The sequence below is a fragment of the Oryza glaberrima genome, chromosome 9 (genome assembly GCF_000147395.1).
Source record: "Oryza glaberrima chromosome 9, OglaRS2, whole genome shotgun sequence".
Taxonomy (NCBI): domain Eukaryota; kingdom Viridiplantae; phylum Streptophyta; class Magnoliopsida; order Poales; family Poaceae; genus Oryza; species Oryza glaberrima.
Window position 1 is genome coordinate 1,605,992 of NC_068334.1, and position 27,503 is coordinate 1,633,494.

The 27,503-nt window shown below is 45.0% G+C and overlaps 2 protein-coding genes across 7 annotated transcripts; one reads left to right on the forward strand and one right to left on the reverse strand.

Moving 5' to 3' along the window:
• Positions 1 to 6,188: 6,188 nt before the first annotated feature.
• On the reverse strand, positions 6,189 to 27,220 carry LOC127784924 (uncharacterized). 5 transcript variants are annotated; one of them, XM_052312347.1, is made up of 3 exons: positions 26,769 to 27,220; positions 6,601 to 6,699; positions 6,189 to 6,512 (listed from the first exon to the last, which is right to left on the reverse strand). In XM_052312347.1, the coding sequence occupies exons 1-3, from the start codon at positions 26,880 to 26,882 to the stop codon at positions 6,393 to 6,395; spliced, it is 333 nt and encodes a 110-aa protein (XP_052168307.1). In that variant the 5' UTR covers positions 26,883 to 27,220; the 3' UTR covers positions 6,189 to 6,392. The 5 variants fall into 5 exon arrangements, with proteins under 5 accessions (XP_052168307.1, XP_052168306.1, XP_052168305.1 ...); XM_052312346.1 differs by lacking the exons at positions 6,189 to 6,512; positions 26,769 to 27,220 and adding exons at positions 11,494 to 11,558; positions 12,172 to 12,914 and having other exon boundaries at positions 6,598 to 6,699; XM_052312345.1 differs by lacking the exons at positions 6,189 to 6,512; positions 6,601 to 6,699 and adding an exon at positions 17,958 to 21,922.
• On the forward strand, positions 9,263 to 15,062 carry LOC127784925 (uncharacterized). Of its 2 annotated transcripts, XM_052312348.1 has the most exons (3): positions 13,198 to 14,355; positions 14,535 to 14,724; positions 14,940 to 15,062. In XM_052312348.1, exons 1-3 carry the CDS (start codon positions 14,045 to 14,047, stop codon positions 15,060 to 15,062), a joined length of 624 nt encoding a protein of 207 aa, XP_052168308.1. In that variant the 5' UTR covers positions 13,198 to 14,044. The 2 variants fall into 2 exon arrangements, 1 of the variants encoding a protein (XP_052168308.1); XR_008019619.1 differs by lacking the exons at positions 13,198 to 14,355; positions 14,940 to 15,062 and adding an exon at positions 9,263 to 9,394 and having other exon boundaries at positions 14,535 to 14,672.
• Positions 27,221 to 27,503: the final 283 nt, after the last annotated feature.

Below are 27,503 nucleotides of genomic sequence, written 5' to 3' on the forward strand. Positions count from 1 at the left end.
TCATGGAAATGACTCATATGGAACATTAGCTCAAATCTATGGATATGGAGTTGTCTGATGGTTTCATAGTGCACTTCATCATGAGCTCTCTTGGTCCTGACTTTGGTCCTTTTAAGATTAATTATAATGCTCAGAAAGAGAAGTGGACCATACAGGAGCTAATTGCACACTCAGTCGAAGAGGAAGAGTGTCAAAGAGCAGAAAAACAAAGGCTTAAAGACTAACTCAACCTCGCTAATGCCAATTACAAAGGCAAAAGAAAGATGTACCAAGGGGAATGCTCTAATAGCAACGAGAAAAAAAATCAATCTCCTCACGGGATGCTAGTGGGAGCAAGCAAGCTATTGCAAGCACTCAGACTAATGATGATCCTTCCAAGACTCCACACCGCCCGTTCTGCGAGGCGGATGGACATTGGCAAAGGAATTGCTCATGCTTAAAGCATGGTTAGCTAAGAAAGGTAACACTAATTCTGAAGAAATATCTAATGTGGATGAATCCTTTTACACTGAATTTTCCCTTAATACTTGGTGGGTTGACTCAGGTACCATGGTGCACGTTTCCAACTCATTACAGGGATTCAGTACCGTGCGGAAGGTAGCAAAAGGGGAGCAAAACCTAAGAGTAGCTGATGGGGCAGAGATTGATGTGACGGCTGTTAGAGACCTCACACTTAGACTCCCTAGCGGTTACAATTTAATTTTGAATAATGCTGTGTTTGCTCCCTCTATTAAGAGAAACCTTATTTCATTGCAAAGACAGATTATGAGTGTCATTTTAAAAAGAGAACATGTTACATTTAGTTTGATAATAAAGTTATGGGTCTTGCCTTCGTGCGAGACAAACTCTATTTCTTCTCTTTGGATGACACTGTGATGAATGCTATAAATGTCTGTAATGATAAATCTGAGACATCATCAAAATTATGGCACTATTTTTTAGGCCACATTTCTAGGGGGAGAATTGAACGTATCATTAAAGAAGAAATACTCCTCTACTTAGATTTTTCCTACGCAGATCATTGCATAGATTGCATTAAGGGGAAATTCACCAATACAATAAAGAAAGGGGCCACTCGGAGCACAAGTCCACAAAAAATAATGATCGTTCCATTCAGATATGATTATTCCCGTTATGACTATATTTACCCCCATTAATGATCGTTCTGAATCTCTTGAGAAATTTAAGATATTTAGGACTAAACAAGAAGATCAACATAATGCCAAAACTAAAGTTGTGAGATCAGATCGTGGTGGTGAATACTATGGGAAACATGCTCCATTTGGTCAAATTCTTGGTCCGTTTGCCTTATATCTCTAGCAACATGGAATAGTTGCCCAATATTTATGCCCGAAGAACCTCAGCAGAATGGAGTAGCAGGATGACACAACCGCACACTCATGGATATGGTGCGCAGTATGCTAAATCATTCTACTCCGTCAAGTAAATTGTGGATTGAAGGCTTAAAGACAACTACCCACATTATAAATAGAATTCCAAGTAAGTCAGTAACTAAGATCTCTTATGAATTATGGATTGGAAGGAAACCGACATTAAATTATTTACGCGTGTGGGATTGTCGTGCAAAAGTCAGAATATTTAATCCACAACTAAAGAAATTAGACCCATAAGACTATGAGCCATCATTTCATCGGATATCCAGAAATATCTAAGGGATACCAATTTTATTGTCTAGACCGTATCGCTAAGTTTGTGGAGACTAGACACGTTGTCTTCTTAGAAAATAATGAAGTGGAGAGCTCACAACATAAGGAGATTAATCTTGAGGATATTCAAACTAATGTTCCAATTATGAAAATCCAAGAGAATAATATTCTATTTATCAAACTTGTGCCACAGAATGTAGTGCGCCAACAACGAGTAATTCTAGACCCTCTGGCCCTACAACTGATGTTGAAGAAAGTGTTGATGAAAATAATGATGAAAGTAATGAGCATCAACAGAATTATGCGACATAGAATGAAGAAGAAACATCCAGAAGAAGATGCTCAACGACATATGAACAACGATGAAAATCAGCAATTAAGAAGATCACAACAGGCAAGGAAATTTGCCATTCCCGATTATCATGAAGTTTATATGAACGAAGATATAGGGAAGGTAGATGGCCCTACCTCATTTAAAGAAGCCATAAGCAGTAAAAACTCATCCAAGTGGTTTGAATAAATGGAAGATGAATTAAAGTGTGGGATCCAGTAGAAGTTCCTAAGGAGGCAAAACAATAGGCTGCAAATGGGCCTACAAAACTAAGCTGGACTCTAAAGGGAACATCGAACGATTCAAAGCAAGGCTTGTTGATAAATGTTTTTTTTTGCATAGATAAGGAATTGATTATAATGATACATTTTCTCCTGTCTCTAAGAAAGACTCATTTAGATATATTTTCTCCTATCTCTAAGAAAGACTCATTTAGAATTGTCAGGGCTTTAGTAGCTCACCATAACTTAGAACTTCATCAGATGGATGCATAGACTGCATTTCTAAATGGTGATTTAAATGAGAATGTCTATATGGCAAAACCGGAAGGTTTTGTTGTGGAAGGAAAGACCATTTAGCATGCAAACTAAATAAATCCATTTATGGACTTAAGGAGGCATCCAGACAATGGTACCTTAAATTCGATGAAGTAATTAAAAATTTTTGGATTAAAGGAAAATGTGATGGAAAATTCATCATACTAGTACTCTATGTTGATGACATTTTGTTAGCAAGCAGCGATAAGAATTTGCTGCGAGAAAGTAAAGAAAATCTGTCATCTAAATTTGATATGAAATATCTTGGTTAAGCATCTTATGTTTTGGGCATTGAAATTCAAATAGATAGGTCCAAAGGATTGCTAGGATTATCTCAAGAATCATATATTTCTAGAGTGTTGGAAAGATATAATATGAGCAAATGCTCTACGACACCTGCCCCAATAATAAAAGGTGATAAATTTGGTTAATTCTAAAGCCCAACAAATGACTTAGAAACTAAAGAAATGAAGACGAAACCGCATGCTTTGACTGTCGAAATCAGATTTGGCGTTCGTTACTAGGATGCTTGGTAGATTTTTATCTAATCTTGGATTGGACCACTGGAAAGGAGTTAAGAAAGTCCTCCATTATTTGTAAGGAACTAAGCATTATATGCTCACATATAAGAGGTCTGATAAGCTTGTGATATTAGACTATTCAGATATTGACTTTGTAGGGTGCTTAGGTACTAAGAAATCCACTTCGGGTTATATTTTCACTCTTGCGGGAGAGCTATTTCGTGGAAAAGCTCCATGTAGATGATTATTGTATCATCTACAATGTAGGCAGAATTTGTGGCATGATATCATGTAACGGGGCATGCAGTATGGTTTAAGAATTTCATCCCAAAATTAAGAGTGGTCGACAGTATAGCCAAACCACTGGCAATTACTTCAGAAGCAAAATAAACTACAGCTTACTAGACCGAGGTTGCATCATTTTTCCCCAATAAGCATCAATGATCTTCTGTGATAAAAATAGAAAAACAAAAGAGCAATTGTAGCGATAAAGGCTATGTTTCCTCATGATGATGGTAACTCATGCTCACGGCACCAGAACATGAAGTTAACGACTCAACAGTGATTACAGAGAAGTCTATCATCAGGTGATGGCAATGAAACTAAAATCGATTGTTTCTGTTTAGGGTGTGTTTAATCAGTTCACGTCAAAATTGGAAGTTTGATTGAAATTGGAACGATGTGATGGAAAAGTTGGAAGTTTGTGTGTGTATGAAAGTTTTGATGTGATGGAAAAGTTGGAAGTTTGAAGAAAAAATTGGGAACTAAACCAGGCCTTAATTCTTTGCTGAAGTTCAGCTTTAGTTTAGGGTCATGCATGGCACTAAACATTAGTCGTCATCAAATATATTCCCATCGCAGCTACTTTATATTTAAATTTTGTCCTAAAATATTAGGGTTAATTTGATCTATGCCACTGCAAATTTGTCTATTTAGAAAAATGTCATTACAATTCGTCTATTCGTAACCGTGCCACTAGAATTTTACAAAATTAGAACCGTGCCACTGCCGTCACGATTTCCATCCATCCCCTGCCTTTTCCGTCTTCTTCCTTCTTTCTCCCATTTCTTCCCGGTTATTTCTCCCATTTCTTCTCGGAGTCATGCCGGCGAGCTCGGAGGAGAGGGAGCTTGCCAGCGACCCAACCATGGCAGGCGGCAGCGGCTCCTTCTTTCTCCCATTTCTTCCCGGAGCCAAGTGGGCGAGATCTCGTGCGGGAGCAGCGGCGGCGATGCAAACGGCGGGCGTCCATCCATCCATGGCCGCAGCGAGCTTCGACGGTGTCGGCGGTGGAGCCAGCGTCGATGGAAACAACGGTGGATCTGGCACTGCATGGCACGAGCAGACCCAACAGAGGCGATGAAGACTCGAAGACGGCTGCGAGGTGCTCCAGCTGCTTGCAGAGCTCGCGGCGGGCGACGAGGAGGCGGTTGGAGTCTCGGAGAGGCCCAAGGATGAGTAGTGCGGGGAGAGCACTGCCGCGAGGGAGAGCGGCCGGCATGAGGTGCTCACCGACCCGGAGGCCAGAGCGGGAGCCGAGGTTGAGCAGCAACGCGGAAGAAGAGAGTCACCGTCGCCGATCACGCTCGACGCCCAACCTAGGCCTCAGCTGGTTCCGCCCGAGTCCCGATGCCACCATTGTCCGACGCCGCCACCGCCGGATTCGCCGACCGCGCCGACCGCACTCGAGGTTGGGTTCGTTCACCTTGCCGGCGAGCTCCCTCTCCGGCTTGACTCCGGGAAGAAGATGGGAGAAGGAAGGAAGAAGACGGAAAAGGAAGAGGATGGATGGAAAATGTGACGTCAATGGCACGGTTTTAGTTTTACAAAATTTCAGTGGCACGGTTAAGAATAGATGAATTGCAATGTCATTTTTCTGAATAGCTAAATTTGCAGTGGCATGGATCAAATTAACCCAAAATATAATTGCCTATAGAATACCAAGGGATGTTTATAGTCATTAAATATTCAAAGATACCATTTATCTCGACAACTCTCATCCACCTCCCACCACCAACTAGTGTAATTATTGAATAGTAGTATAGATTTTTTACTTCTCTTCTTAGGCTGAGTTCGGAACCCTCACTCCAACAAGCAAAACGGAGAGCGGTTAGTGCATGATTTATTAAGCATTAGCTAAAATAAACTTGAAAATGGATTAATATGAATTTTTTAAAAAACTTTCCTATAGAATTATTTTTTGCAAAATACGTACTGTATAGTAGTTTGGGAAACGTGTGCGTGGAAAATGAGAGAGGAGAGTTAGTTTTTGATAGCTATATTTTGGGGTGGAGTAGTAGATAAAGAGGTTTTGATTTTTTTTTCGGTGACTGCCATTTTCGGTCTGGAGTTAGCCTGGGCCGAGTTCGCTGTGACAAAAGTGGACTCCAATCCCCAATGCTGCATGAATGTGCATAGAAAGCAAGCACGCGCTCGAGACGTACTACTGGACTATGATGCACTGGATCGAGGACAAGCATCGCCAATGCCGGCCAGTGACTCCTCTGTCATGGACTATTGTAGATGGAAGTATGGAACCATAATATATAATCTTAGCTAGTGCGATGATGCTTTAGACACCCGATTGGACTTACTAGATAATTTGGAAATGCAAATGAATGACTATACCCGAAGACCAAGGGGAAGTGAAGTCATTGCAATTGTGGGAAATCATCATTCCTCTACTGGTGAAATGGTCATCATGGACATATTTACAAAGGTTCTCCCCAAAACATTCGCTACCACAATGCACAAGCACAACTGCCCCGCGATACTCATTATCACTAAACACGGTTTTTCCGCAAGGTCGCACAAAATGGTTGGGAGGAATCCGTGTATTTTTCTTTTGTTGCACTTTCTTAGCTGAATGTTAAACAACATCTTAATACAAAGACGCGCAAATCTTTTATGTACTTCCTAAAAAGAATTTCACTACGACAATGCGTGAACGGATTGTTCCAGCTGCATCCCAGATTTGGTGACAGAACTTCTGTCGATGTATATTGTAACTTCTCCTAATCTTAATAAAATTTGGTTGGCGTTATTTTTGACCGACCCAGAAAAAAAATACTTGTGAACTTACTTAGTGGTTTCTGTAGCAATTTGACAAAAGAAAAACATTATCTCAATATCAAACACTGAACATTAATAATATATTTAATTTTGAGATTACCACACATCACACAAGTCAAGTACAACATATTGCAAAGCTCACATGACCAAACAAGTACACAGTAGACGATTTAGATTTCAACAAATGAAGCCATCATTTACTTATCCAAGTATATAATTGACGACAGATTCTTGTTCGATGCATGATCGGTCACACCACCATCTTTTATGCAGCCGGTCCTGAAGCAGAAGGGTCCACATCATTGTCTCTATGAAATTTCATCACAGCGCCCAAGATTGGGCTCAGCACAGTTCTCTTTCTCTTCTTCTTCTCCTTCTGCTGAATCTGCAAAGGTTTACAACCAGATATATTCTGATATACGCCAAGGAACCAGGAATTTAGTACACATAATTTTCATAAAAGCCATCCAAACCTTGTTTATCGCAGCTTTCTTCTGGCTGTTAAACATGTCCTTGTTTTGTTCTTTGTACTGCTTCAGCTCTTGGCTGTCCATAGCTTCCATCCTGTCCAACTGAATCAAGAACAATTGATTATATGATACAAGTCTACAAATGATAAGAGTCTAGCTAGTTAATTGCATGCTCATCTGCCAGAAATTTACAGCCACTGTGTACAGCCTCTAGAAAAATGCTAAATCTATTCCTGCAAAAGCTAAAATAAAGCATAAATATAATTATTATTAAAATTGAAGACAATATATATCACCCATTACTATGATTTTATTTACCCAAGAGTTAAATTCATCTGCTTGTCTTCTTATGTCCTGTGCATCCTTAGCAGCAATCTCTTTGTTTTCTGCCTGTGGCATTGCCTTCTTGCCATTGTCTCCTTGGGCCATTGAAATACTGGATGACTGAATTTTAGTACTCAGTACTCTGAAGTGAGACAACTTGTAGTTTGGCAAAGAACTCAAAGGGTTATCAAGCATATATATAGGCAAGCTTCACCACTAGATTAGTCACACGCAATTTTCAAATAGGTGTCAAATAAACAAGTCATGGAACTTGCTTGACCTTTGGCTTGTTGTAACGTGTGAATGGTTGCCACCAAGCTGTTTGCAAATGTAGGCAGAATTACATGAGGCGATTCACAAGTCTCTCCTAATCAAGAATCAAAAGCTAAAAACGGTTGGTTTATAAAGGCATAATTTATGGAGGTTCACATCTATCCTTTATATAGAAGTCTTCTAGTAGCAGCCTTCCAATGCAGATAACCTTTTGCTGAATACTATAAGAAGAAACAGTAGTTGATTCTTTTTCTGCCACATTGCAGTTTCTCTTACTGGCAGTTACAATTTATTTTCCTCCTATTATATGCCCATATTTCCTGCTAAAACGGCTGACCTGCCTTGGAAATGCTCTGGCATTTCAGTTCTTTACCCTGAAATGAGCGTTACTGTTTGTCTCCATTTTATTGAGGGGAAAAACTCCAATAATTCAATTTTACAGGTCTTACATTAAAGTGCCATATTATTGAAAATTGTACTTTTGATAATTGATTTCTTTCAACAAAGTTATTTTCCATGCTGCATATATAAGTAATGTTATATAACAATGAAACCATCTGTACTACATGCATAGAAGACTAGGACGTGATCACAACATACACAAGTTGTAGTTTTTCAAATATATGCATGCTTTATAAATGTGGAAGGAGACGCAGCGAAGAGGAATTCTTCTTGGGATTCTGCTTGGGTAGAAGGGCGTAGGCCAAAGGACCTCATGCTGTTGGTCTATGCAATATCAAAAAAGAAAGAGAAGTCCTTGCATCAGGAAAAGGAAAACGATGCTTGGATTGATGACTTAGACCTTGAAGACAACCCACCAATTTTAGTGGAACTTATTGTTCAGCTAGTCGCCTTATGGACCGTTGTGCGAAACATCTATATAAACGAGGAGGAGCCTGATCAAATTGATTAGAAATTCACTACCATATACTTAGCATTGTTGGCTTACCAGGCATAGTACCTTGGGGTGCCAAAAACGGTCTTCAATTCGCTCATCTGGAGAGTTTGGGCGCCAGAGAAATGCAAATTTCACGCATGGCTAGTCATCCAATATAGGGTCTAGACCTCTGACCGACTGGCAACTAGAGGATGGCAAAATAATGGGATATGCCCCCTCTGCCGTAGAGAAGGCAAAACGGTTCTACATCTCGTTGTCAGCTACAGATACATGAAAAGAATTTGGAGCCTGGTAGATGCCTGGGTGGCTTACCAACAGCTAGACCCTAAACAATGGGAGGCGACCTAGACCGTAAAAGATTGGTGGGAGGCTCTAGCAAACACGACAGGAGTTCCCAAAAAGGGGTTGCACACCCTCATCCTCGTCATCCTCTGGGAGATTTGGAAGGAGAGGAACCAACAAATCTTCTAGCAAAACGAGGCCATGTCATCATTCCTTTTCACCAAAAATCAAGGATGAGACACAAGCATGGGCGATGGCAGGAGCAAAGCGCTTACATAACTTTTTGCCCCACTCTGTATATTGTATAGAGCTTTTTCCTTTTTTCTTACTTCTTGGGGTTCTTAGGGTTGTATTTTTCTGCCGCTATATTTAATGACAAGGCACAATCTTGTGCTGTGTGCTGTTTTCTTTCAAACAAAAAATGTGGAAGGAGGGAGCGTGAGCCTTTTTTTTTTAATATGTCCAAAACCTTGCTATCCATATACAGGAAATGAGGAGTATCAGGGTATCACCTGGATATTCTCCACAAGTAGCACAGCACACGGACGCAGCCAAATGGTTTTCTCTCCAAGCCCCGACACCCACCCCCGCCACCGGCGACTGCGTTCCCCGCCGTCGACGCTATCTTCCACCGATCCACCGACCAACCTCTCCTCCCCAACACTTGAATCCTTCTAGGCCAACCCCTCCCCACCCGACGTGACCGCCCCTGAGCGTGAGCCTTTAGTGCATCTTAGGGCTCAAGGTAAGGCTATAGTGCTCCTTCAGATTTGGTTTCACACACAGCCGACCTGCAAATAGAAGGAAGTGCAGGCCACGAAATTCGCAGATCAGGTTTCAACCGGGTGCAAGCTTCAAATTGGTGCTGCTCTCCTCCACCGGCAATAATGGCCCCTTCAATCCTCCACCAGCCAATGTCTTTTCAAACTCAAGTGCGGTGAAGACTTTCAAACCAACCGATGGTACAGGTGCAGGAGGCAAATTGCTAGTCCATAAAAGATTGCTTCCAGCCGTAAGCCCGTAAGTGATCTTCCTCTTCCCTTGAGCGCCCTAGAGTCTCTGCATCTAGTAGAGTACTCACAAGTGGTGTTACTTCCCTCTGAGAGATCAAGTGAAACAACTCCTTCTGGTTCCCAATGGAGAGAAGTTAAAGCAAAATACTAGTGGAGAAGACAGCATTTAGCACACTCTCTTCCTCTAGAAGAACAAGCAAGGCAGAGAAGAGCTCGTTTTCTTCAACTAATGGAAGGGAAATGCTTCAGATGCCTCGAAGCAGGCCATAGAGTAATTGAGCGCAGGAATCCTCTTAAGTGCTGGTTCTGTAGAGGGATTGGACATGAAGCTAGACACTGCCCCAAGAAGCGATCCGGCTTAGATCTCCACCAGCCCCCTCAACACTCCCCCCTCTCCTCCCGAACCCAGTTGATTTCCCACCTCTTCCATTGAGCTCGGCTCCCCTCCCTACTACAGGCGATCTCGCCATGGACGAGTTGCTGCAGCGCAGGCCGGATTCGTCAATAGTGGTGGTCGCGGATTGAGCACAACCGGGAGAAGTTCTCCCTCTGTTCGTTCGTGGCTTGGTCTATGGATAACCAAGGTGGTCCTGTTGATGAGAACACTTTCGCTGACGATCTGCGCTCTGCTTTTCGTCTCCATCACCGGGATGTTTATGTGACCAAATATTACCCAGAAGATTTCTTTGTCACCCTCTCTCGTCCTGCAGACAGGGAGCGCACCCTGAGGCAGCTGTGATGCCCAGAAATTTAGCCCAAATTTCCAGACTATTTTGTGTATTAAATCCCTGTTCAGAACCAACTAGGGGTACACAAAACAACAAATTAATATACAGATCCAAACGTAAATAAAGCGTAAATACTTACAGAAGAGGCACTTAGTCCTCACACTGAAACGAAAGCAGCAGCAGTGGGAAAAAGGCGATCCTAGCAGGGCTTTAGCTCTACTCCACAGGCAAAACTCAACTGGGGTCCGAGCCTTGGTCCTCTAACTTCGTCTTTAGCTCAGAAGCACTACACTTCTGAAAAGGGGGAATAAAAGCAAGGCTGAGTACAACCACCGTACTCAGCAAGCCACACTAACGATGCACACATGCAAGGGAATACAACGGAAGGCTTGTGGCTATTTGCATAAAGGCAGCATTTATTGAGCAAATTAGTAAAACTGTTAAGTAATTAAGGTAATATTAAGTCTCCACTGATCAACGCTACACCACGTTGAACACGCCCAACCATCCCTCCTGAACTAACGAGTGCATTGAGTCGATTTATTAAGGGTGAGACTAATCACGGTGAATCTGGTCGATCGCCCATAACCGCGGGCACGACTATTCGAATAGTTCTACTCTGGCCAAAGCTGCACAAATGTACCCACAAGACACAATCCACCGGCATGTCACCGTGCCATGCATGACACGTCACCATATCGAGTGATTGTGACAAGACCCTTTACATAACTCCCTCTGACCAAGCACACCACACCTCAGGTTTCGCCCCCACTCCTCAACAGGTAGCGGGCAGCCCCTTCTCGTGCCTAGGCGAATCAGCAAGCTGCAAAGGCCGTTGCAGGGCCCATCTGAACTCCATCACGCTCAACCTTTCCTAGATGCATTAGCCAGAGGAAAGCTATACTATAGATCAAGCAGTTACCCATTCCCGCTTGTGATAAGCACTGTATGTCTTCCAGGGTACCCGTGAACCGGTCCTTAATTGCCATGTGTGCGACTAGCAAAACCATGCACCCACAACCCACCATTCAGTTGCATTTTAGTTGGATAACTACGACCAATGAAACATGGCCAGATGTCTCGAGCACGCAGCTCGTCACGATACTAGATGTCTAATAATGTAATTATCCCAGTATGTGAGCTAGTGGTAATTAAGCATGGCTAAGCATATAGTTCTAGCTAGGTCAACATAATTAACATAAGCTAGTTCAATTATCACCCAGGTTTGACAAAGGACAGATATCAAGTAAACATGGCAAATGCGAGCAGATAGCTAAACCCTATTCCCATGTAATTAGCAAGACATGCAATTTTATTTGCAAACGATAAAACATTTATAAATTAGGATCAACATGCTTAAGGGGAATGTGTGACTTGCCTTGCTTCTTCAAACATCTTCTGAACTCTTTTCCTCGCGATCGCGATATTCCAAAACAGTGGAATCTACACGCAGGCATGCAAAACGAGGAAACTCTAATAAAAACCAAGTAAACAGTACATTAAAAGTAAACAAACATGCAGAGCCTATTTTATATGAATTTTGCAAGTTGATTGGCCCAATTTGAAGTTCGTATGAATTAGATATAAATTTTAGAAGTTTTGAGCCATTTAAATGAATTTCTAGAATTAAACCGAATTATTGCGCAATTAATTATTTATTTTTCCAAAGGAAAAGGCTGTCGCTGACATCATCAAAGGGGTCAGCGCCGACACGCCGGCCCCATACGTCAGCGGGTCAAAGGGGAGGGCGCACGTTGGACAGCGTCCACCGCAGCACGGCGCGCGCCCACCACGTGGTGCCGACGCGGCAGCCACGCGGGATGGACACACTGACGTGGTGCCGACGCGGCGCCAAACGCGACAGAGCCACTGGCGGTCACGGTGGGCACCACGCGGACAACCCAGATCGGCCGAGCGGCGTGGCCACATGGGTGGGCACAGGACAGCCAGCCGGCAGGGAGCGGCAGCGATGCCTGGGGCCAAGAGGCCACCAACAGCGAGCGGCGACGGCGGGAAAAGCGGCGGAGGGCAGTGGGAAAGGAGAGGGGGAGCTCACCGAGCAGCGCCGACGAGGGGCGACTGCTGGAAGGGCTTGTCGGCGGAACCCGGAGAGAGCTCGGTGGCAGCGCTCGTCAGGACGGAGGCGGAACGGTGCTCCGACAGCGGTCCACGGGAGGGAGGCGGTGGACGGAGACGGCCGTGTCCTACAGAAAGAGCGGACGGGGTGAGGAGAGCGCGAGGGGACAGGGAACGGCGAGGAAGGGAGGCCGGTGATGGAGGGTGAGAAGGGAGTGCTCATCGGTGCACGGGAAAACGGGGTTCGGGTGGCGATTTGCAGAGGAGAAGTGGTGGCCGGGCTTGCCTTCGAGACAGTGAAGCCGGTGGAGGTTGTCGTGTGGCACGCCGACGGCTAGGACGGCGGTGAGGTGCGGCTGGAGGCGGTACAGGCAGCGGTGGCTCGGCCTCGGAGGTGGGAATGGTGCTGCAGGGTGGAAGGGAAGGACGGAGTAGGGGCCGGGGTGCGGCGTGGAGCGACAGAGCCGATGGTAGCAGCGGCGCAGCGCGGGCGTAGCTAGAGCAGTGGTGGCGGGCGGCTGGAGGGCGGCGATGGCGGGAGCGGCGACAGTGGCTGGTGGAAGAGAGCCGGCGAGCGGCGGAGCTCGGGCTCACGGCGTGGGGCGGCTAGAGAGCGTGACAGCTGGTGGAAAATGGGGGAAACGGAAGAGGGTCGCATGGGGAGGGTTTTTGTGGGCGCGAGAAGGCGGAACCGCGATCAGGAGTAGCGGAGTTGTCGGCCGGAGTAGGGTGGGGACGTGGAGGTATTGATAGCCAGTTTTTGCGAGGAGGACTGGGGGAGAAGTGCGGGAACGTGGGGCGACGCGGTCCCACGGGCGAGAGCGAACGCGCGGGGCTGAGGAGGTGGGCGGGGTGGCGCGGAATCGGTGACGACGTTGGCAGCTCGGGCGGCCATGGCGGTGGTTGGAGGTGGGCTGGAGGTTGGGGATGACCCCGATAGGTAGGCCCCACCTGTCGGCGGCTCGGGAGAGAGGAGGCCGGATTAGGGGGGCGAAATAGACTTTGCGTGGGAGAAGGAAAATGGGCCAACAGCCCGAGAGGAGTGGGGAGGCCGGATTGAGAGTCGGAGGGGGCGCGCGGGCCGCGAGAGGGTAGAAAGCTTGTGCCGGAAATGGCCCAAGGACAAGGAAGGAAATTTAATTGGTTTCCTTTTTATTTTAATTGATTAAATGAACTTTGTGCTTGTAAAATTGTTCCTTGAGCTTTGAAAATTCGTGGGAAATTTCAGAGAGTTCATTAGGGCACAAAGGATATTACAAAATACTCTCGGCCATGATTTTTAAGGGAAAATTTTAACTCTCCCATTATTTCACTTGATTAAATTGCTTTAAATTTTAATATAATTTCTAGAAATGATATATTAATTAATTTTTAATCGCGAACGAAAATCGGAGCATTACAGCAGCCAAGGCTGGACTGCCCTTCTAGTAGATCCTACCACCTCAAGGCTTGGGATGCCCGGCAGGATGCACATCATGTGCATTACCGGTTCTGGGCGCGGCTTTGCATCGAGGGCATCCCAATGCATGCGCGCACTGAGGTCACGACAGTCAAGTTGATCGGGCCCAGATGCGCCATCAACTTCATCGAAGAGTACTCGCGCCGCCACAACTACAACTGCACCTTCGACCTCTGGATTTGGACAAACGACCCCGACGCCATCCTAAAAATGGCTTGGCTGGGGTTGGCAAGTCCGGACGATGAGCCGGTCCCCATTGATACCCCTGTGCCTGACATTGACCCCATGCACAACCCCCCTCTTTCGGGGCCCAAAGATGGGTGGTCATCCCCAGTCATTATCCACTTGGATACCCTAGAAGATCATCAACCTCGGCCAATGCTGTATAAGCAGTATGAGTGGTCCTATGGGGCCTATGATGATGTTTCTCGTTCCCGCTCGCGCCCTCTGCCTATTCCATGTAGGCTGGAGACCAGTGCGGTGCAGGGACCAGATGAGGACCCAGATGGCAACGGCGGTCGCCCACACCCACGTTATCGGAGCCGCTCTAGGTCCCTCTAGGGCCGTATCACGGGGAGATCCCGCAGCAGCAAGCGCAGGGGTGACGGGCAAGGCTACTACAACGAAGACACGAGGGGGCGCTAGCGCAACAGAGATGCCTACACCACCAGAAGCCGCAACCATCGTTCTAGGGACAGTGCGAAGGTCACGGCTCCAATTTCACTATACCCCTCTTGTCGGTTACGAAAGAAACCTCAACTTGCTGAAACTCTCTCTCCATGCAATGTGCGCAAACCGCGTAGAACAAAAGCCCGAGAGGGGGCTCGAGGTCTCTTGCTATTGATCTCTCCTCTTCCCCCGCTGAGTTGTTTTTCTTCCATCAGGGGGACCAGGGAAGCCAGGAGCAGCAAGAAGACCCCTAGAGAGTCGAAGCGGCTATCATCTTCTCGCCAGATGGTGATCAGGGTGTGCAGGGCTCCCCAGATTTCATTCCTCTGTCGTGAGGGACCAATGCGGGGCAGACCGAAGGGAACAACAACACAGCTGCTGACCGGATCGCCTCTCACAACTCTGGTGAGACCACCCTTCATTCCTTCCCAATTCACATTCGCACTCAGGGACCCAAAGTCCTCCTAAGCGCCACACAACATCACAGTGAAGGGCTAGAAAAGAAAAGAAGGAATGGATGTAAAATTGAGCTTATTGCACAAGAGATTATTTCCAAAAAAACTGGTATCATGAATGAAAGTGACTCTTTTGATGAGAATGTCAAAAAATTGTATTTGCAGCGTTTCAAGCAGCCACTCACTCCGCGGTCCCTCAAGATGATTGCTGACTTGGTGAAGAAGGGCGGCTGCAAGAAACTGAAGCTCAAGGCTGCCAAGGGAAAGGCGGCTGTTGCCCCGGCTTAAAGGTCATCAATATGAAGTCCTGGAGGGCACTTACATAAACAAAATAGGTGTCGGCTCCTCGAAGAAGGTGTTGGGATGCCAAGAGAGAAGAAATTTGAACCTGAAAAGTGTAGGGCACTTGATGTTTCTTGCCTTCCTGCACCAAAAATCAAATGAGGCTGTAACCCCCCACTCCCCCATATGTAAGCTAAAGCAAGATGTAGGTTTTGCTGCACCTGCTGTGATATTTGCTGCTTCCTACCTCCACCAAACTGGTCACAAGTCACTGAACAATTCCCAGGAGGTTATGGACATGAAAGATGTTCTATCTTTTGCTGTATCAAAAGAGCAGTCTGTGTTGGCTCTTTTCTTCTTTTATTCAGCTTATCTGCTGTCTTTTTACTTACCAAAATGTCCGAACAGCATTGCAAGATTGTAAGCTAGAATGTTAGAGGCCTAAATGCGCCAGCCAAAAGAGAAGCCATCAGGAATCTTCTCCAACAGTACAAAGCCACTTTGGTTTGCCTGCAAGAGACTAAGTTGCAAGAGGTAGGTAAGGCCTGCATTATCCAAACACCTGGAGTCAATTTTCAAAATAATTTCTTTTTCTTGCCTGCGGATGGAACTAGAGGTGGAATAATTTTGGCAGCTAATGAGAAATTTTTTTACTTGACACATTGTGATCTTCGTTTGCTCTCCCTAACGGCCATGGTGATCATGAGAGAAGCAAATGTATCCTGGAAAATTACAGTGGTTTATGGTCCATAGGAAGATGCTGTCTTAGGCTGTCTCTCCCGCGCAGGCTTCCTTCTCTGCTCGTTGTGTGAGATTGGTTCTTTGCCTTGATCATCCTTGCCTTGGGGTTGATCAGATGAGGTAGCCGTCGTGACATTCTTCCCCCCTTGAAACGAAGCTTGTCCCCAAGCTTCGGCCTGTGGAAAGCGTTGTCGTAGTTCCTGAAGATTCTCCCAGGTGACGGCGGCAGGATCTTGGCGGGACCAACATACCTGAACTTGTTCCACCATCTTAGCTCCTTTGCGAACAAGCCTGTGATGCAACACCTGACAAGGCGAAATATCGGCAACTTCATCATTAGGCAAAACAGGTCAATGAGGCTGCACCCGTTCCACTGGAGCCAAAGCCTTCTTGAGTTGGGAGACGTGAACCACCGGATGAATTAAACTGGAATCTGGCAATGCAAGACGGTAAGCCATAGTCCCCACCTTGGCCAATACCTGAAAGGGCCCATAAAAACGAAAAGAAAGCTTGCGATTAGTGCGAGTGACCACCGACTGTTGCACAAAAGGCTGAAGCTTCATATAGACCCAGTCGCCAACAGAGAAGGAGTGCTCCGATCTCTTTAAATCAGCCTGATGTTTCATTCTCATTTGAGCTCGTAGCAGATGTTCTCGAATGAGAGTTTGCATCTTATCCCTTTCATGCAGCCAATCAACCAACTCTGGTGCTGTACAAGCAGCTGAAGCTGTCAAACCAAAATAGCGAGGTTTGTGCCCATACAATACCTCAAATGGTGTGGTTCCCAAAGAAGAATGAAAGGAAGTATTGTACCAATACTCAGACAAGGCAAGCCATTTGCTCCATTGAGAGGGACAGGAGTGCACAAAACAACGCAAAAAGGTTTCAAGACACTGATTGACTCGTTCCGTTTGTCCATCGGATTGAGGGTGATAAGAAGAACTCATTCGCAGTTGAGTGCCAGCCAATTTGAATAGTGTTGTCCAAAGTGTGCTAGTAAAAATTCTATCACGATCTGAAATGAGAGCCTCTGGCAACCCGTGTAATCGATGAATATGCTGCATGTATGCCTCAGCAATGTCCAAAGCTGTGAAAGGATGAGCCAATGCCACAAAATGCACATATCTGGAAAACTTATCCACAACCACTAAAATGCAATTGAAAGTGGATGAGCGAGGCAGACCCCCAATGAAGTCCAAGGAAACAATTTGCCAAGACTGTTCCAGAACCGGCAATGGTTGTAATGCCCCTGGATACTTAACATGTTCCTCCTTAGCTTTCTGACAGACATCGCAATGTTGAACAAATTTTGCAACATCTGCGCGAAGACTTGTCCAAGCAAAAAGTTGTCTGATTCGGTGATAAGTCACTGTAATTCCGGAATGTCCACCAATAGCAGCTGTATGCAAATTGGCTAAGATCTTTTGTTGTACAGGCACATTATTTCCTATCCACATTCTGCCCTTGAAGTATAGCAGACCATTTTTGATTGTAAAGTCAGGAATGGCGGAATTATTGATGCACAACGTTTGAACCTTACTGGCAGAGTCAGGATCCTGATGATAACCCTCAATTACTTCTTGTGTCCATTCTGGAACACAAACAGAAAGAGCCGATAAAGCAACAGATTCAGGTATTGGACAGCGAGACAATGCATCAGCGGCATTGTTATCAACACCTTTTTTATAAATGATCCTGTACTGAAGCCCTAACAATTTTGTAAGAGCCTTGTGTTGCCAAGGCGTGGTCAGCCGCTGTTCATCAAAAAATGAGAGACTGCGATGATCTGTTCTGATAAAGAATTCAGCGTGCTGTAAATATGGTCTCCAGTGTTCTACTGCAACATGATAGCCAAACTCTCCTTCTCATAGGTAGAAAGGCCCAAATGCCGAGGTCCCAAAGCTTTACTGAGAAAGGCTATAGGGTGATCATTCTGCATCAACACAGCGCCAATCCCTTTGGAGAAATCCAACATCGCAAGAACAGGAGCTGATATCAGTGCTTGCTTGAGGGTTTGAAAAGCTGCATCTGTCACAGTATTCCAAATGAAAGGCTGACCCTTGCGCAAAAGATTTGTCAATGGTTTACTGAAAATACCAAAGTTGCGCACAAACTTTCGGTAATAACCTGCTAGCCCAAGGAAACTTCTTAAGTCCTTTACTGACTGAGGTGTGGGCCAATCTTTAACAGCCTTTATTTTATCTTCTTCAGTAGCAACCCCATTTTGGTCTGATGCTGTGACCCAAATAAGACAGTTTCTGTTGAGCAAAAGAGCACTTGCTCTGTTTAACCTTCAGACCATGTTTTACCAAAATTTGGAAAACAACCCTTAGATAGTTGATATGGTCAGCAAGAGTGCGACTGTATATTAAGATGTCGTCCATGAACACAAGCACAAACCGTTAAAGTAATGAGGACATAATACTGTTCATGACCCCTTGAAAAGTGGCTGGTGCGCTAGTCAAATCAAATGGAAGTACCCTAAACTCAAAATGACCATTATGAGTGCAAAATGCTGTTTTGTGTTCATCTTCAGTCCTCATTCGAATCTGATGATATCCCGCACGTAAATCCAATTTTGTAAACCACTGAGCACCGGACAATTCGTCAAGCAACTCGTCAATAATTGGCAGGGGGTACTTATTCTTAACTGTAATTGCGTTGAGATGACGATAATCAACACAAAAACGCCATGATCCGTCTTTCTTCTTAACCAACAATATTGGAGATGCAAAGGGACTAGAACTGTGTTGTATGATGCCATTCTGTAACATTTCAGTCACTTGAGCTTCGATCTCATCTTTTTGGGCAGGTGTGTAACAATAGGGTCTCATGTTCACCGATTGTGCCCCTGGAATCAGAGGTATTGTGTGATCGAATTGTCTTGTGGGAGGCAACCCCTTTGGCTTAGTAAAAACAGTAGCAAACTCCTGAAGTAATAAATGAATGGCACTTGGCATTTCTTCAGATACCTCAGCTTGAGAGGGAGAACAAAGCTGGACCATATGAGCTACTGCTTGTTTCTGTTGCAATTGCTGCATCTCCTTTGCTGATAACAAATCACACCTAGACAGTTCAGACTAAACCCCTTTTAGAGTCACCACTGCTCCCAACAAGTTAATTTTGATAGTTTTCTGAGACCAATTAACTGACATTGGATTGTGCTCCTTCAGCCAATCCATACCCAAAATCATGTCATAGCTGATAAGAGGCAAAATTCTCAAAGTGGTTTTAAATCTGTGACCCTGCACTTGCCACTCACAATGAGGAATCATAGCGTCACAGTTGAGCGTACCACCATTAGCCACTCTGACCGACAATTGTCGAGGAAGAGATTGTACCCCTTTCAAACCAGCTGCTATCTGTGAACTTATAAAACTCCCTGAGCTACCTGAATCCACTAGAATTAACACTTCTGTTCCTTGAACCTGCCCTAGCATGCGCATAGTCCCATCTGGCTCAGAACCTTGTATTGCCTGCACTGAGATCGCCATTAGTTCACCGGCTTTAGCATATGATAGAATTGAGATTTCTTGACTTTCCTGAGCTCCTCCCTCCAGAAAGAGACTGAACAACTCCTGAACCACATTGAGTTGAACTGATGCAGCACACTTATGAGTAGGGGACCATTTCTCTACGCAAATATAACATAATCCCTGGGCTCGGCGATAAGCCTTGAGAGCAGTCACTTTATCTGTCGAATTTGTCGGACTGCGAACAGTATCAGTGCTTCTTTTCTCTTCAGGACGATTCATCAAAGAGAAACTTCCACTCTTCCCTGGTGGTTGCGGCAATGGCCAAGGTCCCTTGCCTGATGATCGAAAACTAGAGTTGCCTTCCATTCTCTTGACTTCCTTGACACTGGAAACTTGAGGATTCTCCAACACCTCTTCCTGTAACAAAGCAACAGACAAAACAGTTTCGAGGGTCTTTGGTCTCTGTAAGAGTACAGGATTACGAATCTCTCTTCGCAGCCCTTCAATAAATCGATGAGTCAAATATTTTGCACTCACCCCAGGATCATAAACTAGTAATTGGTTCATTAGTTCATCAAACCTCTCATAAAACTCCCAAACCGTTCCCGACTGCTTAATACTATCCATCTGTCTGATCAAATTTTCATGTTGTTCACGATCAAATTTCTCCGACACAGCAGCACAAAAATCCCCCCACATCGGAAAACGCAAATGAGCCCTAGAAGATCTTAACCAAGATGCAGCCCTTCCCACAAAATAGATGGTGGCTACCCTCACCCACAAACCAGGAAATATGTTATTCACATTGAAATAGTGCTCACACTTCATACGCCAGTCCTGGGGATCCAACCCATCGAATTTAGGGAAATCCAACTTTGGAACACGGTGATTATACCTTCAACCCCCGAACTATCAAATTTTGGAAACTGCAAGGAGTGTGAATCATACGTACCCTTGACCGGGGTTGGACCCAGGGTCATGTTTCCCCCTGAAGTCTTTCCCCGGTAACTCTGAAGCTGATGGTGGCCTTGAGCCGATTTGCTTCCACCCTCCGCCGAGGCCAGAAGAGAAGTTGGCGGTGGCGTGGGCAGCAGCGGTGCCTTCCTTTCCTCGTCCGTCGACGGAACTCAAGGGGAAAGCGTCGATGTGGAAGCTTGCTGTGATTTGCTGGCGAGATCCAATTGTTGCTTGATCTCCTCGACCTCCCAACGCAGCTCTTGAACCGCAGCTTCCACTTGAGGTCTCCAACTGCTAACTCCTTGATCCAGCTGGACGACCGCCGCTTGAGTCTCGACCTGTGCACGATTCAGCGCCCCCAATGACTCCTGAATCTCCAAGAGCACCTTGCCGAAATCCACGTTCTGCTTCTCCATAGCTTCGACTTGGAGTTGCAATCGAGATATGTAGCATGGCTTCTCCAGGTTCACGGCTCTGATACCAAATTGTCACGACTTCTAAGAATTAGGGTTTAGCTAGGAAGGAATCGGAATTGAGACTGGAACAAGAGCAGCAGAGGAAGAGGGATTTGGGGAAGAACAGCAATAGAACTGGGAGAGATTTGAATTAGTTTCAGGAAAAGTGTTTCTACATTGTTCGATTCAATCCACTCCCTGCCGGCCTCTTATAGCACTGCACTAATGGGCCTCACTCGCTCACAGTGGCCCAGCCCAATATCACTGAGTCCACACACTCGAGTTATACAATTTATTAGGCTGTCTCTCCCGCGCAGACTTCCTTCTCTGCTCGTTGTGTGATATTGGTTCTTTGCCTTGATCATCCTTGCCTTGGGGTTGATCAGATGAGGTAGCCGTCGTGACGTGCACCTAACCCAACACAAAGAAAGATTGATCGATGTTTTTGCACCCCTGACTGTGACATTCTGTTTCAGCACTCAAGACTCTTGCCCCTTTCCAGCTTTTGTTTTGTTCACACCCCTATGCTTCTAATCGGCCAGGACGAGCAAGCAAGAGTGAAGGTATTTAGATTTGAGAGTTTTTGGCTGCAGTACCCCTCCTTCTATAGGCCTCTGAACTCAACAAACCCCCTGGCAATCTTTAGATTAAAGCTCTCGAGACTAGCAAGAGACCTAAAAAGATGGGAGTCGAAGCAGGTTGGTGACATTAAACTTCAACTTGCAATTGCAAATGAAGTCATCTTCCAACTAGACTTGGCCCAGGAAAGTAGAAACCTATCCACAGACGAGAGAACTTTTTATTCCACTCTCAAAAGCAAAGTGCTGGGACTAGCGGCCTTAAACAGAATCAAAATTAGGCAAAGATCGAGACTAACTTGGATTAGGAGAGGGGACGCAAACACCAAGCTTTTCCATATCAAAGCCAGTGCAAGAAGAAGGGACAATTTCATCTAATCCTTGCAAACTGAAAATGGAATTGCCACCTCAAACCAGGAAAAAGAGGAAAAAATATTCTCATACTTCTACAAAAGGCTTGGAACGGTGCATAACAGAGTTTTCTCACTCAACTGGCAAAACCTGGGAGTGAACAGTTTTGACTTGCAGGATCAAGAAGATGACATTACAATGGAAGAGGTAGAGCAGGCTTTAAAATCGATGCCATCTAAAAAAGCCCCTGGCCTGATGGTTTCATTGGCGCCTTTTACAAAAGATGTTGGGATCGCATCAAGCTGGACCTGTTCAATGCAATAAAATTCTTTACCGACCTAAATCAAAACTAGCTTGAGGAATTAAATAGTGCTCACATCGGTCTGTTGCCAAAGAAGGGCGATGCCTCATCGGCAGATCATTACAGGCCCATAAATCTAATTCATAGTTTTGCTAAAATAATATAAAAAATCTTGGCAAATAGACTAGCACCAATATTACAAGAGATGGTTTCCACTAATCAGAGTGCTTTCATAAGGAAGAGAGCTATACATGACAACTTCATGTATGTGCAAAACCCGGTCAAGAGACTGCATAGAAGGAAAACACCCACCATGTTGCTCAAACTTGACATCTCAAAGGCATTCGACTCTGTAAGTTGGCAATACATAATAGAGGTGCTAACAACTTTTGGCTTTGGGCTGAGATGGAGAAACTGGATGTCTTCACTCTTTAACTTCAACCTCTAAGATCATCCTGAATGGATGCCCAGGCCAAGCAATTCAACGTGCAAGGGGGTTAAGACAGGGAGATCCTCTCTCACCATTACTATTTTTATTAGCAATGGAGCCCCTTAACTTCATTATAAAACAAGCTGAGCATCACGGAATCTTATCCCCACTCAATGGTGGACCTTTGAGGTTTAGAACCTCTCTCTTTGCAGATGATGTAGCTTTCTTCTTGCACCCAACAGCCCAGGAATTATCCAATCTAAAAACCATTATGGAACACTTTGGCATAGCAACTGGTCTCAAGAACAATGCGCACAAAACTCAAATTCTCTCAATTGCTTGTGAAAACATTGATGTGCAACAGTTGTTGCAGGATTTCCTGGGAGCTGTTCAAGGCTTCCCAACCAGTTACTTGGGCCTACCTCTTCACCTTAGAAAACTATGGAAGGTAGATTTCTGTCACGCCTGGAAATTCACTAGTAATTTCCGAACTAATTTGTGCATAGAACCCTCGTCCAGAAATTAGCCGAGGTACACAAACTGACAATTTAATATACAAATCCATCATAATAATAACGTTACATACTTACAAACCAAAAGAAAAACAGCAGCCGAATAACGGTCTAGCGATGGCTTCAGCTTCACTCCCATAGGCAGCTCAACTGGGGTATAAGCCAAACGTCTTCTCCTTCTGGATCCTTTTTCTTTAACTGAGGTTGATTGATTATTGCAAGGTGAGTATATGACATACTCCGCAAGCCACACAGCAAATATGCAAGTGCACAAGGATACCAAAGAATGGCATAATATAGTCTCATTTGCAAAAGCAGCATTTAACAAACATTTGAGAATTGAAAAACAGTAGAGTAATTAATCAATGTTATTCAACACTGAACAACACACCCATGCTGCTCAGGCCCAACCATCCTGAACAACCATACCCGGCTGTACAGATCTAACTCCAAACCAGGAGTTAAGTAAATTATTACCAGTTATAGCATCAATAATTATTGTGAGAGGTGTGAGACTAATCACGAAAAACATTGCTCAACTCGTCCATGACCACGGGCACGGCTATTCGAATAGTTTTACTCTGGCCAGAGGTGTACCACTGTACCCACAAGACACAGCTCCACGACATGTCACCATGCGCCTCAATGCCACCACGGTACCTCGGAAAGGAACTGTGACAGTACCCCTCGCACAACACAACTCACCACAGTGCACCATTCCTGCATCATAATCACCCCCACTATAAATATAACCAGAGGCATGGACTCCCCAGCGAGCCCCACGGACTTCTCGCCGCTTCTCAGTCTGGCACCCCGTAATGAACCATGCTATACAAAAGGTAAAGCCGTTGCCCACGCTGGCTTGTGGTTCGTACGGTTAATGTCTCACAACAGTAGCTCGCGAATCGGTCCTTAATTGTCATGAGCACGACCTTCAAAACCATGTGCTCACAACCCACCATTGACAGGTTTTAATTATCAATTAATTATCATAACACGATTAACCATCGTGAGATACCATTAAATATAATCATAAATAATAATGTAGTATGATTCATCCCATTAATGAGCTAATGTTTCTAAGCATGGCTAAGCAATTATATATATATAGCATTTAGCTGAACCAAACCAATATATAAGGTTCAAGCTAATCAATTTATTACCCGAGGTATCAAGGAATAGAGTAATCAATGCAAAGTGGCCATAAGAAAGGAATAGGTTCACACCACCCGGTGACATTCGAAAATAAATGCACAGTTGAAATAAATAGAGAATTTAAATATAGGATCAACATGCTCAAAGGATTTTGTTTGGGATCTGTGTGACTTGCCTTGCAATAATCGGTCTTCAATTAATCTTCTTGAACACTTCTGACGCACTCACGAACCTTCGCAACGACGGAAATGACAAGCTAACACGCAAAACGGAGAAAAAGACTAATAAAAACCAAATAAATAATACATAAAAAGTAAACAAACATGTAGATCATGATTTTAGATGAATTTAGAGACTTGAACGGCCTCATTCTGACTTCATATGAATTAGTTATGAATTTTACAAGATTAATTCCAATTAAACCTATTAAAGAAAAGACTATTCCAAATTAATTAAACAATTTACAAATAATTTATAACTGAGATATAAGACTAAAGCATCCTCCGAAAATTATTGGAATGAATTTAGTAGACGATATATAGTAAAAAGAACTAATATGCCATTGAAAAGGGATAACAGGATTTATATTGATTTTGGACGGCTGAGATCAACTTTGGCCTAGTTGACCAAAATTGGATGGCTCGGATTGATCTGATCTAACGTTTTAGATGGCAGCCCCGTGGGATCTGAGAGACGGCGTGACACTTAGATGGCAAGGACGACAGCTGACAAGGCGATGATATGGCAACCACACGGGATCGACGCCGGTGGCGGCGCTAGAGTGGAGGCGGTTAGTGTGCTACGGGCGACGGCGAGCTCAGGCGAGGGTGGCAAACGAAAGAGAGGGAGGGGACTCTATTTATAGCCACGAGAGCTAGAGATTGACCCTACAACATGAGAATCGGAGCCGGGATTTTCTAGGGTTTGGTTTGGAGAGATAAACACGAATCGAGCTCGATTCCGCGTTGATTTCTTCGGGATAAAGTCCGATTCTTGGGGGAAAAGATAGAGGAGGATAAGTGAAACAAATCCCCTCAACAAATTTCGGAAAAGATCGAAAGGAGAGGCCGGATTTGTGGAGAAAACGGCGTCGGCTTCACAAGCACAGGACGGGCTCGGGCTCGGGCTGGAGCTGGAAGATGAACAGTATCCAAGGAGTTAAAGTAGACTTTCGCTGGGCTTCCTTTTCCTTGGCCCGATTGAAGGAAGGATAGAAAATGGACTTCAAGAAAGAGAGGGAGAGGACTGCAGGCTGAGAGGAGACTGGGCCGAGAGTGAGAGGACTTTTCCTAATTCGGCCCGAAAAGGAAAAGGGGGAATTTAATTACTTTTTCCAATTAAATTAATCACCAAAATGATCTTTGAATTGTTAAAAAATACTTCCAATGCTCGAATAATTTCAAGAAAAATCCTGAAAGTACTTGAACACCATAAATATTTAGCAAAATTATAAGAGGGCCATTTAATGATTAATTTAATATATGATTAATTACTGAAATGTTCTGTGTATCATTAAAATTAGGAATTGAGCTCCAAAAAATCCAGGAAAATTTCAGAGTGTAATTAACCATGGAGAAGTTAATGAAAATTAAATCCAGCCATGCTTTATATTTAGGAAATTTTATTTCCCACATTTAACTTCACTTGTAAATTAATGAACACTTAATATAAATTCTAATAATAATTTATTAAATAATTTATAAATCCTAAGACGAAAATCAGGATGTGACAATTTCATCCCTCTCATTGAAAAAATTGGCTCCAGAATTCCAGGTTAGAAAGGAAAATATTTCAGCTCAACTAGCAGAGAAACCTTAGTGAAATTTGTCCTAACCTCTATTCCAATATACCACCTGTCAGCCTTACCTTGTTAAGAAAGTATATCTCTCGGCATGGAAATCGAGAGGAAATCTCGGACGGCGGTTTTCCACCCATTGCCAAAATCTCGGACGCCGTTTTCCATCTGGGATTAACGCGATTCAATTTCCATAACTACGTGATTACGCGCATTGATCGGTAGCGCCAAATCCTTCCATAATTTGGATTGCCCCCGATCTCCCTCAGCGCTATACTAATAGGGGAGGCCGGTGTCGTGGTTAGGTGACGATCTCTCCACGACCTTCTTCTCCCCGAAAATCCCAAAACCCTATCCGATCAACTAAGCGCTGGAGGGAGAACGTGTGGTGGTTCCGGGACAGTGTAGGTGGCGACCGGAAGGCCGTCGCTACCCCACAAGTGATCGCCGGCGACCCCTTTGGGATCAAGCCGGCGTACCTACTGCTACCACTACTTCGTCTACACCGACAAGGACAAGAACCGCATCAATGGCTTCAAACAACGGTCAGTAATCTAAGAATTCCGCATTAGGGTGATCATGTTAGGCTTAGCACTCATGTCAGTAGATCGCATAATCTACATTTGGTATCAGAGCCACTGCTATAGCCTAATGATCCCATCATTCCGTTTAGAAGCCATAAAATGCATCTATGCCCTTGTTCTCATGTCGGTTTTGATGCAATCACATTCTGATTCATGTTGATTAATCATGTTTTATTCGGATTAAGTTTCGATTAAGCGCTGCTCAAGGCTTATTAAGTTTATGTTTACGTTTTAAGATTGATTAGGGCTTGGGTAGCAATTAGATGGAGGTGAATTTTGGCGGATAGTAACAATCCCCAAATTTCCCCAAAATTTTCGAAACCCTAATTCAGAGAAATCCCCAAATTAGAACCCCGGCGGATTAGCAAATTACTTACCGGCATTATGTTATGCCGCTGCCGTCGCCGCGCTCGGTGGCGTCCTCGCCGTCGTCTCGGACCGGCCTCGCGCCTGCCTCCCGTGGGCCGCGCAAGGTCGAGGCTCGCCGCCATGGCCCCGGCTGCGCGCGGAGGAGAACCGGGACGGTGGGCACCGGCACGGCATCAGACCGTGCGGCATCAGCCTCCCGCACGGGGCGCCGCCGGCCGCAGCCCTCTCCGCTGCACGTTGTCACTCCGCCGCTCCGCCGCCGTCGCCGCTGCGCCTTGCCGCCGCCACCTCCCCGCGCGCTCCGCCACCTATCGCGTGCGCCGCCCCCTTGCGCGCGCCGCCGCATCACGCGCCGTTGCGGCGCCGCCTCGCGCACCGCCGCCGCCGCAAAATCGCCGCCGCTGCATATTGACGAGAAAGAAGGGGATCGGGGAAATGAAGTAAATTAGGGTTAGGGTTAGAACCGGCATGTTTTATGTTTTTTCATTTTTTTTCTCACCGATTCGAGTTAAATCTAAGCTGTCCATTAGATCGGACAGATCGGATCGTTCCCGCATCGGGCTGGCACCGTTAGCAGGCCGCCAAGCCCCCTGGGCCGCCGCAATGGGCCGCACGCACTACGCGTACATTATGGGCCGCACATGTTCTTTAAGCAGGCCGACTTATTAATGGGCTGCGCTATTAGATTTTAGCCTTTTTCACTTATTTATTTTTAGAAATTGCATTAGTACCATTTATATCGC